Genomic DNA, 17,335 nt, shown 5'->3' with positions numbered 1-17,335 from the left:
AACACATACTAGAGAGGACTGGACTCGTTTAGCATATTTCGTAACAAGTTTTCATTGTCATTCTTTTGGCCACCACCAGTCCATCAGTTTGTTAATTACATCGCATATCTGGCAGCAAATTCAATATCATATTCAACTGCCAGATGTTACTTGAGTGGCATAAGCTGTCAGCTCCAAATCCAGGGTCATGTCGATAACACAAAAACATTTATTGTCCAAAAAAAAAATGCTTGAAGGACTGCATCAGCTAAACCCTTCTAAAGACGTTAGAGCACCAATCACTTTGCCCATATTAGGCCAACTAATTCCTGCGTTGTCCTCAGTCTGCTCAAATTCATACCAGCTGCTATGTTTGCAACCGCTTTTGAGTTAGCTTTCTTTGCATTGTTACGAGTGAGTTCACGGTGTCAAGTAACAAGTCAGTGGTTCTATCAAACAGTCACGTTCATGTATCAGCCACCGAAATCCAAGTTCATATTAAGGGGTCCAAAACTGATCAACTTCGCAAGGGCACCACAATTCAAATACCACTCAACAAACAAACATCCACGTTATTTGTCCACCTACATCAATTCTTATCAATCAGACCTAACGTTCAAGGCCCATTCTTTTGCCACCTCAATTCAAAACCTCTAACATCATATCAATTTACGGCGATACTCCACACGACAATTAAATTCATTGGCCGGGACACTGGTACTTTTGAATCTCATTCAATTCGAATAAGTGGGGCCACATATTTGTTCTTAGAGGGAGTACCCGAAGACGAAATTAAGGTCAAAGGTCGTTGGAAATCCAATACTGTTCAATCTTATATTCGTGTATAAAATACCTTGCAACATTTATACTGTTTGCTAACAGTATGCTGAGTTGGCAGGTAACAGTACTACTGTTTGGATAATGGGTTCACCTTTAATTCATTATGCTCACCAGCACACATTTGCGAATTACACAAACCAGCACCTACATCTTCAGCCCCACAACATTTCCATAAGATGGTTTCAAGAGAGGCATGATTTGGAAAGATGTGGAGGCTTGGTTACGTCAACTTGTTCAACAGTTTGGCTATCCGGATGTCATAGTGTTACATTGCGGGGGAAATAGTATTGGTACTATGTCATTGCGTCATCTTCAAAAATTTTTGAAATTAACAGTTCTTAATATCCACTCCAGGTTTCCTAAGTGTAGAATCATTTGGTCTCAAAACAAACCACGGAAATATTATTGGCACATGTTTTCGTACATCGCAGCCGAAAAAGCAAGGGTTAGGATAAACAGCTCCATGTCCAATTTTATTATAGCTAGAAATGGTTGCTACATTAATTACCCCCGACTTACAAAACTGCACCCCTAACTTATTCCCAGATGGTACCCATCTCTCTCTGATATTGCCCAAACTGTATTTTTGAATGGCATACAGGCAGGTTTGTATAAAATCTTGTGCGAAAATTTCCAAATTTATCCACCTCTACGGCAATAGCGCAGTTTTGTCATGGCATGGGCAAAATATGCCCGCTTGTGGCGGATGTCTTCAGGCATTAGATAATCGGATCTGATGCCTTCGGACATAAGGCCGAATTTTGCTTGAAGCCCTGCCGCAGATTCTGTTAATTTTCCAGAGTCTCTGGCCAATAATTTGGGCTTCCGTCATTGTGCCATTTTCATTGTTCCTACATCATACACTATTGGAAAATTCGATGTATACCATTGTGTGAAAAATCCATTGATCATCATTGAATGGGTATCATATAACGAAAATATCGAACATTTACCATTTAACCTCATTGACCTATGAATATTGAACGCTTATTGATGATAGACTTCATTGTGAATACTGGGTATTGGTCATTGACAATATGGAATATAATCATTGATGTCTCATTGCTCATTGTGAATTATCATTTATATATTGTATTGTATTTTGTTCTTTCATTTATATTTTAAAATAAGTAAAGCCATGACAAAAACTGCCAACACACTTGTTTGTTTGATCTATTCTGTCGAGATAACTGTATAATGTAAAACTTATACGGTACCAATTTTCATGCACCATACTTATTAAGACACACCACCAATGAATGTTTCAATTGCAATACAACCTATCATTGGGTCAAATGCTGTCTGACGTGTTTCATACCGATTGTTAAGCCGTTTTTGGCACACTGATTTTGACTACGGATAACTCCGTTTACCTGATCAAGATATAGGGCTCACGGCGGGTGTAATCGGTTGACAGGGGATGCTTACTCCTCCTAGGCACCTGATCCCACCTCTGGTATATCCAGGGGTCGGTGTTTGCCCAACTCTTGATTTTGAATTCCTAATAGGACTTATGAGATTGATCACTGTTCGTTTTCTAATACAAATGTAGTTCTAGTAGTTCTGGAAATTCGTGTATCCTGAAGCCTCGTTAAGTTTCAATGTCTTTACACTGTGTAACATATGAGACCTCGTGTGCTAATTTTCATGTTAAAGTATGTCCATTCTGGATAAGATTTATTATAATTATTGTACTTGATTCTAAATTATTTTATCGAGTTTAAGCAGCATGTATTATGTCTTGTTTTAACTCAGATTTTGTTCACATAACTTATAGTCATACCGTTCGTGTTTTGACAACATCCCCATTTTGGATCATTTGTGTACAAATTTTATTCTTTAAATTCCTTCGCAAATACGGCAAAATAACGCTTTACCTTGAATTACAACTGTTAATAATTACCAGATATTCTACTTTGTGCAGTCTTGAGTTGTGTCATTACTTATTTCCAAGTGAAATTGTTATTTACCGCTCGCGAACTTCTGGATGTTAAACCATGTGTCCTCTCGTCTGAGCGACCGCTTCACTACTCATCATGTCATCTTGTGATTCTGCCATCTGATTTTTCATCATTTAATTATGTTGTATATTAATTTTACCATGAATTAATGTAAAATGATGCTGACCACTATTTTTTGTCTATATTTACCTTATGGTGGTGAACTATTATCTTATTTTATCGATCTCATCGACGCACTAAGTTGTGAAGTTACACCTCCGTATTTACATACATCCTTGCGCGCACTACTTTAGAAGGCACCCAGATTCAAATCTTCATTTTTATAACAAAATAACGTAATCTTAGATATTTTTATTCATTAAACTAATTACATAATTTAGTGTCAATATTATATAGGCAATCCGGACAAGGCCTTATACTGTTCCTTAAATGTTAATAAAGGGTTTTAATTCAGCTTGTCCGGAAATTGGGAACTGTTCGGAATTTCCATAGATCCGTACAGCGTTTGGATTGGGTATAAAATTTCCGGAAAAAAAGGACAAACGCTGATTGATCGTAGAAGGTTATATTAGGAACCCAGCTTCAGCATCCCGTCACTCTTGAATCTTCATCCCTAGGGTTGACACATTCAGAACCAAACCTTCAGAGAAAGTCTAAGGTATTCAAGATGATAAATCTTGTAGTGGATGATGCTAATTTCTATAAGGACTTTGCGTGTCCGGACAGGACAGTTTTCGAGTACAGATATTATTCCAGTCATGTAGTGTAGTAGTTTGTTTATTTATAGTTCGAGTTATTAATTAGGGCTTATGACCGGAACATTTCTAGGAGTTAATCGATTCCAAGTTCAGAGGTTTATTCGTTACTTCAATTAACGTTTATGTCTTAATAGTTGTCCGGATAATTTGTTCGGATTCCAGAGTAGTTTACAAAGCTAAATTCACATAGGTTATTCTTGTCCGGAATGACTTGTCCGGATTTTCGGCATTATTTGTCCGGATTCCAGAGTAGTTTACCAAGCTAAGTTCACATAGGTTATTCTTGTCCGGAATGAGTTGTCCGGATTTTCGGCGTTATTTGTTCGGATAAGCTTTTAGCTAAAATAAAGTCATTTTAGGAATATACTTGTTAGAAATAATTTAGGCTACTCATAATAATTTGTCTTATAAGTTAGAGGTATCATAGTAGAATATTAAGGGCATTTAAGAAGTTTAGTGTCAGATATAGTTTATTTACAAGATTTAGATTTCCTTATAGTTAGGACTGTCCGGATTGACGCATGTTAAATTATTTTCGGCAAAACCTGAGTAATAAGTTCTTGAAAGTGGCAATAATTTATGATCTTATTTACGCAAAGTTGTTTTACTTTGAGTTCGAGAACGATGGTCGCTTGCAGATACTTGTTAAATATATTAACTGTAGAATGATATCCAAGTCCACCCCCTCCCCCTTTTTTTTATTGGGTCACATATTGTCTGAATGGTCAGCATCTCATTCAATGTTATTGGGTTTTTTTATATTGCCACCCTCAATAAAACCTTGTCATGTCTGACAAAGGAGTTTTTATTTTGTGACAAGAGTCCGCTCGACTTGTTACAACTGGAATGCATTTGTCGGGAAATAGCCTTCGATAGAAAATTAGTATAAGATAACCCACAATAAGGACGGAAAGTGCCTCATTCACATTATTCAAAATTAGATTTACATGATATTAATCCCCAATTCTGTAAATATTGATATACCAAACGTTATATTTTTATTTTAAATCCTGTTGGCAGACATCATTTTGGGGGAACATTTCCGTGTATCCTAACTGGGAAGGACGTTGTTTCATGTTATTAGTATCGTATATACAAGAGAGAACAGTTACATGGCTGTCACATTAGGAAGAGGATGTCACAACGCAGTGCTCTGTCTGAGATAGAAAAATCATCCGATAGAACGAGGTCGAGAAATTTCCTCTGCAATATCTGGTCAAATCAGAGGTCTGAGGAACAGATTACACAAGAAGAGTTCCAAAACGATTTTGTCGATACATTTGATGAGCAGAATGTAGGTGGAAATGAATTTTCTAACATTGAGGTAACGCAGCATGCTTTGCCTAAAAAAATCACATCAGACTATTCCACAGACTCTCAAAGCAAAGACCACAATCTAAAGAGCAAAGAAGTCAATGAAGTTGTTGTTCCAAAATCAGATGATCTGAAACCGACCATTTCTGGGTTAGATGAACCAGATGTGAATTGTTATGACTTCTCAGAAATGGGAGCAGGTCTACATAACTCTGATGTTCAGGATGATGATGATACAAGTGACTATTTTGACAGTGAAGACGAATACTTTGAAACGTATAGAAAGAATTTTGAAGATCAAAGATCAATGCATGGCATGGTGTATTCTCCTTACAATTCTGAAGGAAATGGTAGATACAGTAAGAATATTTCATTATTTTGATTTTTTAAAATATTTCATTTACAGGACAATTGGTTTTAAAATGCCATCATTATAATTTCTATAACCGTAAACCGGGTAATTTTGGCGTGGGAAATATTTGAGAATTTGTTTTCTCAAAAAAGTACATGTAGTTTGAAATTTTAGCGCGCTATAATTCTTTGGAGCGGTTTCATTAAAGAAGTTTGTTATTTATATGGATAGAAATTTAAGTGCTTTATTTTTAGCGGTGGGTTTTTGTTGGTTTTTTTTTTTTTTTTTTTTTTGGTATCTACCAAAAAACCAACATATCCAGTACGCCAAAATTAACCGATATAGGGTATTGTGTCACATTTTAGAACTTCCAAACCGTGTTGAGGATTGTAACCCCCTCTCTAAACAACGTTGTTGTTATTTTTTACATATCATAAAAGTTCAATAGATGTGAAAATTTCAAAATGGGCAAAGCATTTTCCCTTACATTTTCGTGTCGGCGTAGAACACCATACACAACCTATCAAAGCAGGGATATTTTGAGAATAACACACTTGAATGTGTATGCTACATATTAGACTGTCTCGCCCACTCATAGCATGGATATGTTTTTCACTGTAGGTAGAGTTATAGCACAATACTATAATATGCCGGTATTCATGAAGTCCATTCAAAAGTACGCAGATAGCAATGGTTTTGAAGTACATGATGTTACAGCAGACGGAAACTGTCTCTTCAGAGCTATAGCTGATCAGCTGTCAATCAACGGTGTATTCGGAAATTCGCCTGATTCACTGCGAAATTTTGTTCTCAAGTGAGTTTTCTTTTTATTGGTTTAAATATTCTATGAAGGACGAAACCTGAAAATACCTGGATGAATTAGATAAAGAATGCATAAACTTACCTACAAATGGAACAAGAACATCTAAACCCAACTACTGATTTTTTAAAGAAAAATTCCTTGAACCAAATTATCATAAAACCCAAAGCATCTTTTTATTTTTACAAATAATAAACATTGGTCATAATTAATTAGGTAAGGAACAATTTTTTGTTTAAAAATATTGCTCCAAAATGAAAGGAAAATGTTATGAAGGATTGACTTTTATGGTAGAAGTGCGTAAGTACGCAGGAAAAGTAGTATTAGAAACATCAAGGAGGTGGATTGGTTTTCAAGATGTAGTTGTCTTAAAAACATGTTAAGGACATAGAATAACCAAAACAGTTTTGTTACATAATTTTGTAAATGTTTGAATATTGCAAAATAAACAAGATTTGGGGTACCGGAAAAATACTGAAATGAAATTCAACAAAAGTGATTAAAATGTTACTTCAAAGCAAAATGAAAAGAAAACTAGAAACGATTTTGTTATGAGTGACGAATAGATCTTCCTCCTATTCCAGCTACGACACAAACAATACTCATTGAAATATTTCCAAAGACACATTGGTCCCATGGGGATCCGGGTTAAAATAAGTCCTTAATACCCCTTGTTTGTCGTAAGAGACGACTAAATGGGGGTGGTCCTTCGGATGAGAGCGCAAAAAACTGAGGTCCTTTGTCATAGCAGGTGTGACACGGTCCCTCCCTGCTCAAAGGAAATAAGTAAGCCCTGAGCATATATGCCTAATTTTTGCAGCGCTTAATCGGCATTGCTTACTCTTCCTAGGCACCTGATCCCACATCTCGTATGTCAAGGGGTCCATTTATGCCCATCTCTTTATTTTGTTTTCCTTATTGGAGTTGTGGGATTAATAGCTGTTTGTTGTTCTCACTTCCATACAAGTTGAAAATTCTCAAGCGGGACGTTAAACTATATACAATCAACCACAGGCAATAGCATCGTTTGAGGTCGAATTACAATTAAAGAGTAATCTTTTATAGTAAATTTGATCCCAAGGGATGCAGTTGCCTGTGCATCCAACCAACCAACCAACCAAAGACACACTGCACAATTGTTTTCTTTTCACTTTGATATGCTAGACCAATACCAATACTGGACTAGGTGTCAGGCCCGGGGATGGGACAATGCATTTTGGAATTTTATTCGCCGAGTCAAATCCAATAATATTTTACATGATTTGAGACCATGCTCGGGACTGTGGAGGGGGTCATTTTGAAACTCTACTCATCAATACCTTTCTAAAGATGTACAATGGTATTACTTGACTACTCTCTCTACCGATTTTAGGTGTTCTGGACATAATTTTGACTACACTTGTATATCCGCCATTATTATTCAATACAATGTAGGGTCAACATTCATCGGAAGTCATTTTGATTTATGTGGGGGTGATCTGAAATTGCAATATTTTTCTCTTCCGAACACCTGTTAAAATGATCCGAGATAAAAAATTTACAAAACTTTGGAGTCAATTGTCAACGTTGAGAATTGATCCGAGTCATTTCTACACGTCGAGTCTAATGTTTTGCTACATCGGCATTGGAAGAAAAAGTCACGGATCTTTCGGATCGGACATTAAACACAGAGGTCCAATGACGTGGTAGGTGTTGTTATAGAGAACCTTCACTGGTTCGACCTTCAGTGTCAAGCATATATTAAAATTTAAAATGGTGTGGCACTTCACCTAAAGCTAGTGATTTCCTTATGTGAGTGGAAAATGTTCGAATGGGAATTATAACAACAAACATAAAATGGTATAAAAGATGCTTTAGTATTTGAGATTTACTCCAAACTTTTGAATCATTTCGAAAAAGGGTAACAAATAAAAAAAAAAGCTTGTTAATCCGGATCACCCATACTAGATTGTCACCTCAGGCTGAGTAATTGTAATTAATTGCTTTTCAATGTGCCTTAGTATGTGGACATAAACGTAAATTTTTAATAGACCCCTTACAATTATGTACTACCATGATGCATGTCTTGTTTACGCATTTTGATATCTATATGATATTTCATATTTTTAATGGTATATATCCGGTCTTAGTTCCTTTCGGGTTAACTCTCTACTTGGAATACATTTATTTAACAAGACATTTATTTCTGACAAGTTGACAACTATAAAACATCGCTGATGTATGATACATGTATTTGAATTATAAAAATAGGAATAGAATTGTATGTATGCCGTAAAAACAGGAAGTAACTATTCCATCACCAGACGGTCGGTATTAAATGTGAAAGTCAAAGGTCTTTAATTCGGATACGACCTTTCAAATTGAGGTGTCTTGTTGCAGTAGGTGTCACTTGTCAAATAATCAGACCAGTTCCTGGAAACAATAAGCATGAAGCAAAAATGGACAATTTCTGGATTTCTTTTATTATGGGTAATTAAAAGACTACGAGTATATAATGGGAAATGTGTGTATATTACGATGATAAGGATGAATGGTATAAACGATTTTGGTGTATTTCCCAGAAAGAATTGCAAGTGTCAATTTTTGGGCAAAAATGTGAGATTTCCCTGTATAGCATGGTTATTTTTTCGTCGCACATGTCCTTCCGTTGAGTAACGCAGAGTGGATATGAAATTTGCAAAGGAATGATAACTGAATCTCTGTCATAATAACTAAGAACTCAAGTTTAACTGTCACTTTACACCAAGTACTTTTATTTTCGATGAATGACACACGTCCTATATATTAAGGGTTTAGATAAAACTTCAGAATTGTTTAAATAGATGTGTTTCAAACACAACAGTTCGAATATATGTTGAGACTCGGTCAACTCAAGAGTCGTAACAATCTTATTGTCACAGCTTCGAATTCCGCAGCGCCATACGTGATCAGTATTTCTAACAAAACCACAAAAATATTAATGGTTTGATATTACATGTATGTAGATCTAAGATTGTATGTACAATTGCATTTATGTACCATGTGACCTGATCACATATCAGTGAAATATTCTTGAAGTGACTAAACACAAATTTAAAAGGAAAAGGGATTTTTTTTCCAAAGCACGCTCCGTTAAATAGACATGCAATTATGCAATTATCTTCAATGCAGTTTTGTCACCCATCCGATATTACATGTATTATACAGATATTCATTGACAACCTAGTTTCGCGAAGAAAATTGATTTTGAATTTGTTTTCTAACAAGCAGGTATCTTCGACAAAATCCCTTACAAGAGGATGGCTCACATTTAGAAGCTTTCCTTTTTGCCGAAACATGGGAACAATATCTATCAAGAATGGAGAAAAACACCGAATGGTGTGATCATATCATTCTGAGAGCTTGTGTAGACGCACTAGGGATGAAAGCTGTGATTTATAACGTGTATGAAACAGATGTAAGACGCACTGAAGTCTTGCCTGGAAGCCATCAAGGACGGACGGACTGTTTGACGATTTATCTCGGTCACTTTGGAGAGTTTCACTACCTGAGCTTACGACCAAAGAACTGGGAGAGGGAATGGCAGTGCAGTTAAGTTTTCATAATTTTCTTATTGCCTTCGGCATATCTGTATTGATACTGTTGTTATGTAAGAGATGATTTGAAATAAAAATGATCTGATTTTCAATTCTAAAGATTACCAACAGTTAAATCATAAAGAAATACTCGGTATATATTCATTGTACTTCATTTGAAGCAAATTCTCGGCACATATTCAACATATGATGTATTCCTTTTGAAATTTTTGCAGAAGCACTGTTGTTCAGATACTATACATGTACGAAAACCATGGAACGTGGTGCAAGGCAGGACTTTCTTGAGAAGAAAATCAACAGCATGAAAACGCTTAATGTTGCAGACAAGGGGGCCTTAACCAATCTACTTGGAATTACATCAACTGACAGAGAGAATCAGACTGACAGAAAGCGTACACGTTCCCATGATCTTGGGTATCCAATCTGTAAAATGTACGGACTGTCTGATCTGGAACCAGAAGAAAGTAAAGGTAATGCAACACAGACACATATAGCACAAAGCCTCATTTGGTGAGAGAGAGAGAGAGAGAGAGAGAGAGAGAGAGAGAGAGAGAGGTGGGGTGGGGTTTGCATTTATTCAAAATACATTACCCACGTTTAACGTCAAAAAGGAAAGGACAAAACAACTTAGGTTTCAAATAAATAATGCAAGGATTAGCAAGAAGGACATCTTCCTTCCAATTATCAACAATTCTTCGATTTCTTATTCAGATTCCCAGCAGTGCTGCATAGAAGACAATTTTCACATCGACTCAACAACAGGAATACCACTTCCACATTTATCTTTCATGTTCAGGCATTTGATACCTCGAATAATGATTTTGACATACTCTCAGTATATACCACCAGTTACTGTAGACGGAACTCTGTTTCAATACATTGGCACTTACGCAACGGGAACAGACGTGTATTTGAAGGATATCACTAGAGAAAAAATGATGCAAAGCTCCAACGATCAAATGATAAAGGACGCAACCGTTGTTGCACATACTATGCAAGACTTATTGTCCAAAATCATGGCTGATACAGCGTCAACCCATCCGGGATATTTACGTGTAAAAGTTTTGTCGTCTGGTACTGAATTTCCTGCAAAAAGTCTATATCGACATGCAGGACAGATTTATCTGAAAAATCTAGAAGTTCCACAGGAAATGACTCTCCCCCAGAGAACGGCGGAATGTATGGTAGGATTCCAATGTGAATTTCCATTAACAACGAAAGAGTGGCGTAACAGACCAAGAAAATTCCAGTGGCCCCCAAAAGAGGTGATCGCTGCAATTCACGAATCGGGATGCACCGTGATCCCTAAACACCACCCACAAAGTTCTCATCCAGAGATTGAATGGAAATTTAATTTCTCTAAATCCGAGACTATACTCTTCCGCAAAGCTATAATTGTTTCGACAGGTCGACTACACGGGTTCGATACACTAAAAGTACTGCTAGAAAGTTGCAGTGCTGGACGACTAAAACACAAACACATCAAAGCTATCTTTTTCAGCTGCTGCGAACAGATTCCAGAAGATTCATGGGACACAAATTTTGGAGGAGCTATACTTTATAGTATATCTTATCTGTTGGAGTGCTTAAAAAGAAAAAACTTGCCACATTATTTTATTCCAAGTAGAAATCTTCTTGACTGCTACACGGAGGAAGAAATTGACGACATTTACTTTAAGACAGAAGCTGCTCGGTTGTTCCCTGTACAAACTATTCAATTTCTTGCCTCGAAATACGGATATTCATATGGATCAAAGTTAGAAGCGATCATTTTTCAAAACTGTAGAAACTTTGCAAGAAACCGAAACTTAGTCCAAGCTTTTAAAGATGATTTTGTCCCTGGAACCATACGAACAGTGAAATTTTTGGCTAGACGGGGATTGTATGATGCAGCATTTATCCTCCTTCGCGATACCTTCGAAACTGGATTTTGTTCATCTGGAGAAGAATATTGCAGTTTGGCCGAGTTTTTCTGTAGTGCTCTTGTTGAGCTTCGACAGAAGACATCTCGAATCGTTTTGGCAAAAATGTTTGAGAACGAATGTGGCATTAATCTATTAAATTTCATCATGAGAAAAGAATGCTTATTTGTTAAGGATATCTTACAATGGGAAGTAAGTTTCAAGATTGCCTGGCTTGATATTCCAGCAGAAAAAACGAAAAAATTTGAGTTACTGGCAGAATTCTTTTATGAATTTAGCAAAAATGAATTGAAAAGGGACAATACCGATTTAGCTTCTCTTGGAATTGCAGAAGCTATCCACTGTTTGGAGCGAGCCATTCAAGACAGTAACATGTTGGATGTTACAGAGATTGAAGATGAAGATTTAAATAAGGAAATCCTGGCACAGAAATCTGATATAATGAAAAGGCTGAAAGAAAAACTAAAAGACTGCTTTGTACATGCATATTGGATTTCACAGTTATATCGGACATTTAGCCCACTTCAAAATTATATGCCGGCGATAGAAGAATTGAGCAGAGAATTGCCAGAGATGTATGGCATCGTCAGCATTATGTTTCGATTCCTACACAACCACAACAAGCGAAAAGAATATGAAGAACTTTATGATTTGTACTTGGGTGCAGGCACATGAACGTGCAGAAACAACATGAAGTTCCATTAGGTGCACACTTGGCTCTTCTTCGTCGAATAACCATTCTGTATAATAGGTATTAGGTGAAGTTTTGACAAGGCTAATCTCGTGAACATGATGCTTCAATATTATCATTTTATTTAATGATATTTGTCATTATTTTCATCATGGATTTACAATAATTCAAAATTGTCACACATCCTTCTAAGTTTCTTCTTTTATTGAATTAATATTACAGTTTACTTTTTAAATTTTTTTATTAGGTACGAAACAGGTACACCGATTGACATTTATTTAGTGCTTCCTAATTTTGACAAGTGGTAATGATAGATACACCAATCATTATTGTAGTCCTTCCCATTACAACAGATAATTTTGTGCTTATGATAATATATAGGGTAACCTATATGCTACACGTGTTAATCTATGTTAATATATAGGGTAGCCTATATGTTACACGTGTTAATCTATGTTAATATATAGGGTAGCCTATATGTTACACGTGTTAATCTATGTTAATATATAGGGTAGCCTATATGTTACACGTGTTAATCTATGTTAATATATAGGGTAGCCTATATGTTACACGTGTTAATCTATGTTAATATATAGGGTAGCCTATATGTTACACGTGTTAATCTATGTTAATATATAGGGTAGCCTATATGCTACACGTGTTAATCTATGTTAATATATAGGGTAGCCTATATGTTACACGTGTTAATCTATGTTAATATATAGGGTAGCCTATATGTTACACGTGTTAATCTATGTTAATATATAGGGTAGCCTATATGCTACACGTGTTAATCTATGTTAATATATAGGGTAGCCTATATGTTACACGTGTTAATCTATGTTAATATATAGGGTAGCCTATATGCTACACGTGTTAATCTATTTTTATTCGTTTGTTTGTTTTACCCCCCTTCTACAAATTTTTCACTCCTTAGTATTTAGATGTCGTTGTAGATGAACACGTGGCAGTAAGGGACCTCCGTTTTATGTTCTTGTTCAATAGACCCGGAAATCTCGGTTCTAGATGCCGAAGTTTGACGTAGTACCTAGCAATACGCCAGTTTCGAGATACGAACTCTTCTGTATAGGAGATGCATTTAGTGGAACTTTGAATGCCTAAGTGGGACAGAGTGGATATGCAGCCAACGAGGAAGACGATGAAATGTATTAAAAGCGGCTTCTCTTTAAATATGTAAATGTGGGAAATACTAAATACTATCGAAAGAAATGTTTTACCGAAGAGGAAACATACAAACAATGTCATATTTGCAAGAAATATCTTGGATATGGTACTTATGACCAGCGAAATAACGTGATAGGATAAGAATTCTATGTATTTAATTACTCCCTAAATACTTATCACTTACTTAGTTTGTGTATCAGTCGAATTCGGGTTATCAAACAGCGTATGAGAAACTTACTGAGTACATTCACTTACACTGTGATGAATATCTGTCCCACTCCCGCGAGTAAACAAATTCTTTCGCGCCTTACTATGTACGAGAGTTTTCCAAAGGGAAATAACTCGGACGTATCTCGAAACCGGCGTATTACTACCTACATGTATGATTACATCTTAGGCACTATCTTCGCAAGCCAAGTGTTCGATTTGCTTACTCTCATCTCTCGCGGCGGATCCAGGAATTGCGGTTACGGGGGGCGCCACTATATGAGGCAGAGGTTCTGGGGGCCACCATGAAGCTCCTGGATTTTGCGGATTTTATATGGTTTGAAATATGTCTCCTATTTAGTCTTTATACTATTTTCTATCATTTTTTTATCAGGTGAAATTAATAAACTGACGCAAATTTTAAGGGTTTTTTGTTGTTGTTAAAAACAAGTTCTCCCAATAAAGTAATTCAAGAAATCAAAAGATTTTGTCAATTATTTTTCCGCGAGTGGAAGAAATTATTGCTTCTTTTATCGCTTGGTACATTTGTCTAAACAATATAACACGATTTACCTTAAATTTGAAAATTTATGGGGTCTGCTGCGCCCCCCTTAAAGACCAAAAAAAAAACAACCAAAAAACCATACGGTTTCTCCACGGATCAGTGAATGTGGGCGGAGATTATCCTTGGTCAATGTTATTTACCTGGAATTTACCTGGCCAAGAGATCAGTTGTTGTGTATATTTTTATGATATACAACAGGAAACTTCTCAGATTATCACACGTTATGCTTAGTGTCTTGATTTGTGCAAAAAAAATTAAAATTCTACCTACATATATACCGCATTTCTATTTCCCGTAAACCTTCAAACTTGGTCATATTTATGTATTGCAGATAACAGGTTTAGTCCATTTCTAAACCTGTGCTTTTTAAAACTTCTAATTAAACTGTTATATATCGTATATAAATAATTTCCTAAATATAATATTACCCGGCGTTTCCGGGCACTTACTGGTGTCCTGGGAGTTCGCGGTGTCGTGGGTGTAGTAGGTAAAATATCCATGTTCCGAGAGAATGAATAAATCCAAGTAGATCTGTGTACATGTACAACCAAATGAAGAATGATCAAGATACCCCTTAATATGGGTTGTCTGTAGGGTTTCTGTGACTGTGGTGTTTGTGTAATGGTGGTATCCCTAACAGAAGCTGACACGAAGTCTACCCCGTCCTCCCTCTCTCTTTAGGGTTTCTGTGGACATAGTGTTTGTGTAATGATGGCATCCCAAACAGAAGCTGACACGAAGTCTACATCCCCTCCTCTCTCTCTCTCTCTCTCTCTCTCTCTCTCTCTCTCTCTTCTCTCTCTCTCTCTCTCTCTAGGGTTTCTGTGGACATAGTGTTTATGTAACGATGGTATCCCAAACAGAAGCTGACACATAACTAGTCTAACTCCCCTCCCCTTCTCTTTCCCTTACTCTCAATCATTGACTAAATTAGTAATTATTGTCATACGTATGCAACACTATTGCCATGCCATATTATTTCATCTATCTTATTATTGCTACAATTTTACACATTTCTCCCTCTCTTTATAAATATAAAACCGTCTCTATCTCCTTTTATAAATATGAAGTCTGATAAATTATGAATATAAATATCTCGATAACTTATTTATGCTATTTATAAATATATAAATATAAAACCCTCTCTCTCTCTCTCTCTCTCTCTCTCTCTCTCTCTCTCTCTCTCTCTCTCCTTTTATAAATATAAAGTCTGATAAATTATGAATATAAATATCTCGATAACTTATTTATGCTATTTTACTATTGTTTGATTTCTGATTGTGTAATTTATATTCCATGTGGTATCCCAAACAGAAGCATTTTTTTTTTTACTACTGTAACAGTTTTAAGCATTAGCAATATAACCATCACATGTTGATGTGTTACGCCAATAATGAATTGTTCCCTTTTTTATAAATATAAAGTCATAATAAATCATTAATAGAAAATATTCCAATAACTTAATATGTTTTTGGTTTTATTAATTAATATTGTTTGATTTCTGATTGTTTAATCTATAATACATGTATATAGATGGAGAGAGAAAATACGATGATAAATTGCATTGTGTAGGGGACGTTAGCCATTATAATATTCTAGGTGCGAGTCAATGCTATCAAAACTCAGGTATACCTGGACTTTCCTTGAGATCTAAAGACTGCTGGTCATCATTAGCCATGATTGTTATCAAAACATCTTTCTCAGGTAGCAGTAGACCACAGTCTCTACAAATGTCAATCAACCTAAGCTATATTGTTAAAAGTTTGATTGACCGGTGGCTTATCATTGATCACCACACAGGTAAAATTTGGGGGCGTTAACTTAAAGTTGGGTCTTTAAATCCCCCACTAATGTCCCCCTTGGTGGATTTAGTTGCGACTGAATTGCCATCTAACGGACCGAGCGAGTTATCGTTCTTGACGAAAAGAAAATCTAACCAATCAGATAACGCATTTTAATTTCTGTTACATACATGTGTGTGAGTTGACTGATGAAAACAATAAAATTGTTTCTTTATTTATGTGTGCATACTTGTTGGACGCCTATGCCATCTTTGTGTGTAAGGCGTAAATCACGTATCAAAACAATTCATTCAGATTTCAGCGTTGTTATTTTCGTTTTGATATTGTACTCACTTTTGCAGAGTTTGTTCAGTTTATTCCAGCACATACCGTCCTTTGTCGTCATTTGGGTGAGGTACATGATCGATTATCTCTAGAAGTTGATCGCAAACCCCAAAACTTTCTCCAAAAATCCTCCGTCCTTGTTTTTAGACAAAATGTCGTGGCAAAGGCGACAACGCGGGCTAGACATGCTGGTCGCCGTTACTCAAACCAAACTGTATGTATGATACGACTTGATTGGATGCCTTGGAAGCCAAAGCACGATATTTTGAAGTCTTAGAAATGCGACTAAATCCGCCAAGGGGGAGACGAGAGTAAGCGAATCGGACACTTCGCTTACGAAGATGCTTAGGTACTAGCAGGGCTCTAACTCACGACTACCATTTAACCTAACTTTAAGTTTGAAGGATTTTTAGCACGATTTTTATTGCTTGTAAATATATGTGAAAGTGTGGTGTTTTAAATTGTGGAAGTATTACTTTTTATGTGAAGCGTGCTTTAGTGGGTATTTTGTATCGAAATTGCAAAAACCAAGTTATGCATATTCTCGTTTAAGATTTTTGCGCCATTAGTATGTGACGTCATATGTGTCAATCGTGGCGAAGTGAGAAAGCATGAAAACATTCAAAACAAGTTGTGAACAACCCATACAGCAGGTTATTGGTACAAACGATTTGGCGAGATGGCCCCTTAAAAACAATTGAAAATGTGAGTTTTCCTTTGATGGAACGCGTGTCAACCGGCTACAGATATATTATCATTTAGGAAAATCGTCCCTGCGAATTTTGCAACGATCATCCAATAAATTGTTAGTTTAGAGTACAAAAACGGGTGTTGAACTGAGTGGGGGTATTTTTCCCAAGATGGCGACTTTCGTCCCTTGTATTTATATTTTAGTACTTGTAGGGAGTGTAATTTAAACGATGTATAAATTGCCGAAACGTGTTGACATCTTTATCAAAACGACTTCAAAGGGGGTTTTCAAAGGGATTCATATTTTTATTTCATTTTTTCCCCACAATTCGGTAGATAAGCCCCTTTGA

General features: G+C 36.2%; 1 protein-coding gene across 1 annotated transcript; it reads left to right on the top strand.

Annotated features, from left to right (window-relative positions):
* Positions 1–4,528: 4,528 nt before the first annotated feature.
* Positions 4,529–14,081, top strand: LOC125665745 (uncharacterized). The gene is made up of 5 exons (XM_048898569.2): positions 4,529–5,211; positions 5,826–6,018; positions 9,274–9,593; positions 9,815–10,069; positions 10,311–14,081. The coding sequence occupies exons 1-5, from the start codon at positions 4,674–4,676 to the stop codon at positions 12,194–12,196; spliced, it is 3,192 nt and encodes a 1,063-aa protein (XP_048754526.2). The 5' UTR covers positions 4,529–4,673; the 3' UTR covers positions 12,197–14,081.
* Positions 14,082–17,335: the final 3,254 nt, after the last annotated feature.

The sequence above is a fragment of the Ostrea edulis genome, chromosome 1, assembly GCF_947568905.1.
Source record: "Ostrea edulis chromosome 1, xbOstEdul1.1, whole genome shotgun sequence".
In the NCBI taxonomy this organism is placed as follows: Eukaryota; Metazoa; Mollusca; class Bivalvia; order Ostreida; family Ostreidae; genus Ostrea; species Ostrea edulis.
The sequence above is the reverse complement of the archived record's forward strand: the minus strand, read 5'-3'. Positions and strand labels throughout refer to the sequence as shown.

Bases quoted from the DNA above. Each gene is read 5' to 3' on its own strand.
- LOC125665745 (XM_048898569.2), top strand. From the start codon at position 4,674: ATGTCACAACGCAGTGCTCTGTCTGAGATAGAAAAATCATCCGATAGA. The intron at 6,019-9,273 runs GTGAGTTTTCTT...TCTAACAAGCAG, and splicing joins CTGCGAAATTTTGTTCTCAA to GTATCTTCGACAAAATCCCT. The intron at 9,594-9,814 runs GTTAAGTTTTCA...AAATTTTTGCAG, and splicing joins GGAGAGGGAATGGCAGTGCA to AAGCACTGTTGTTCAGATAC.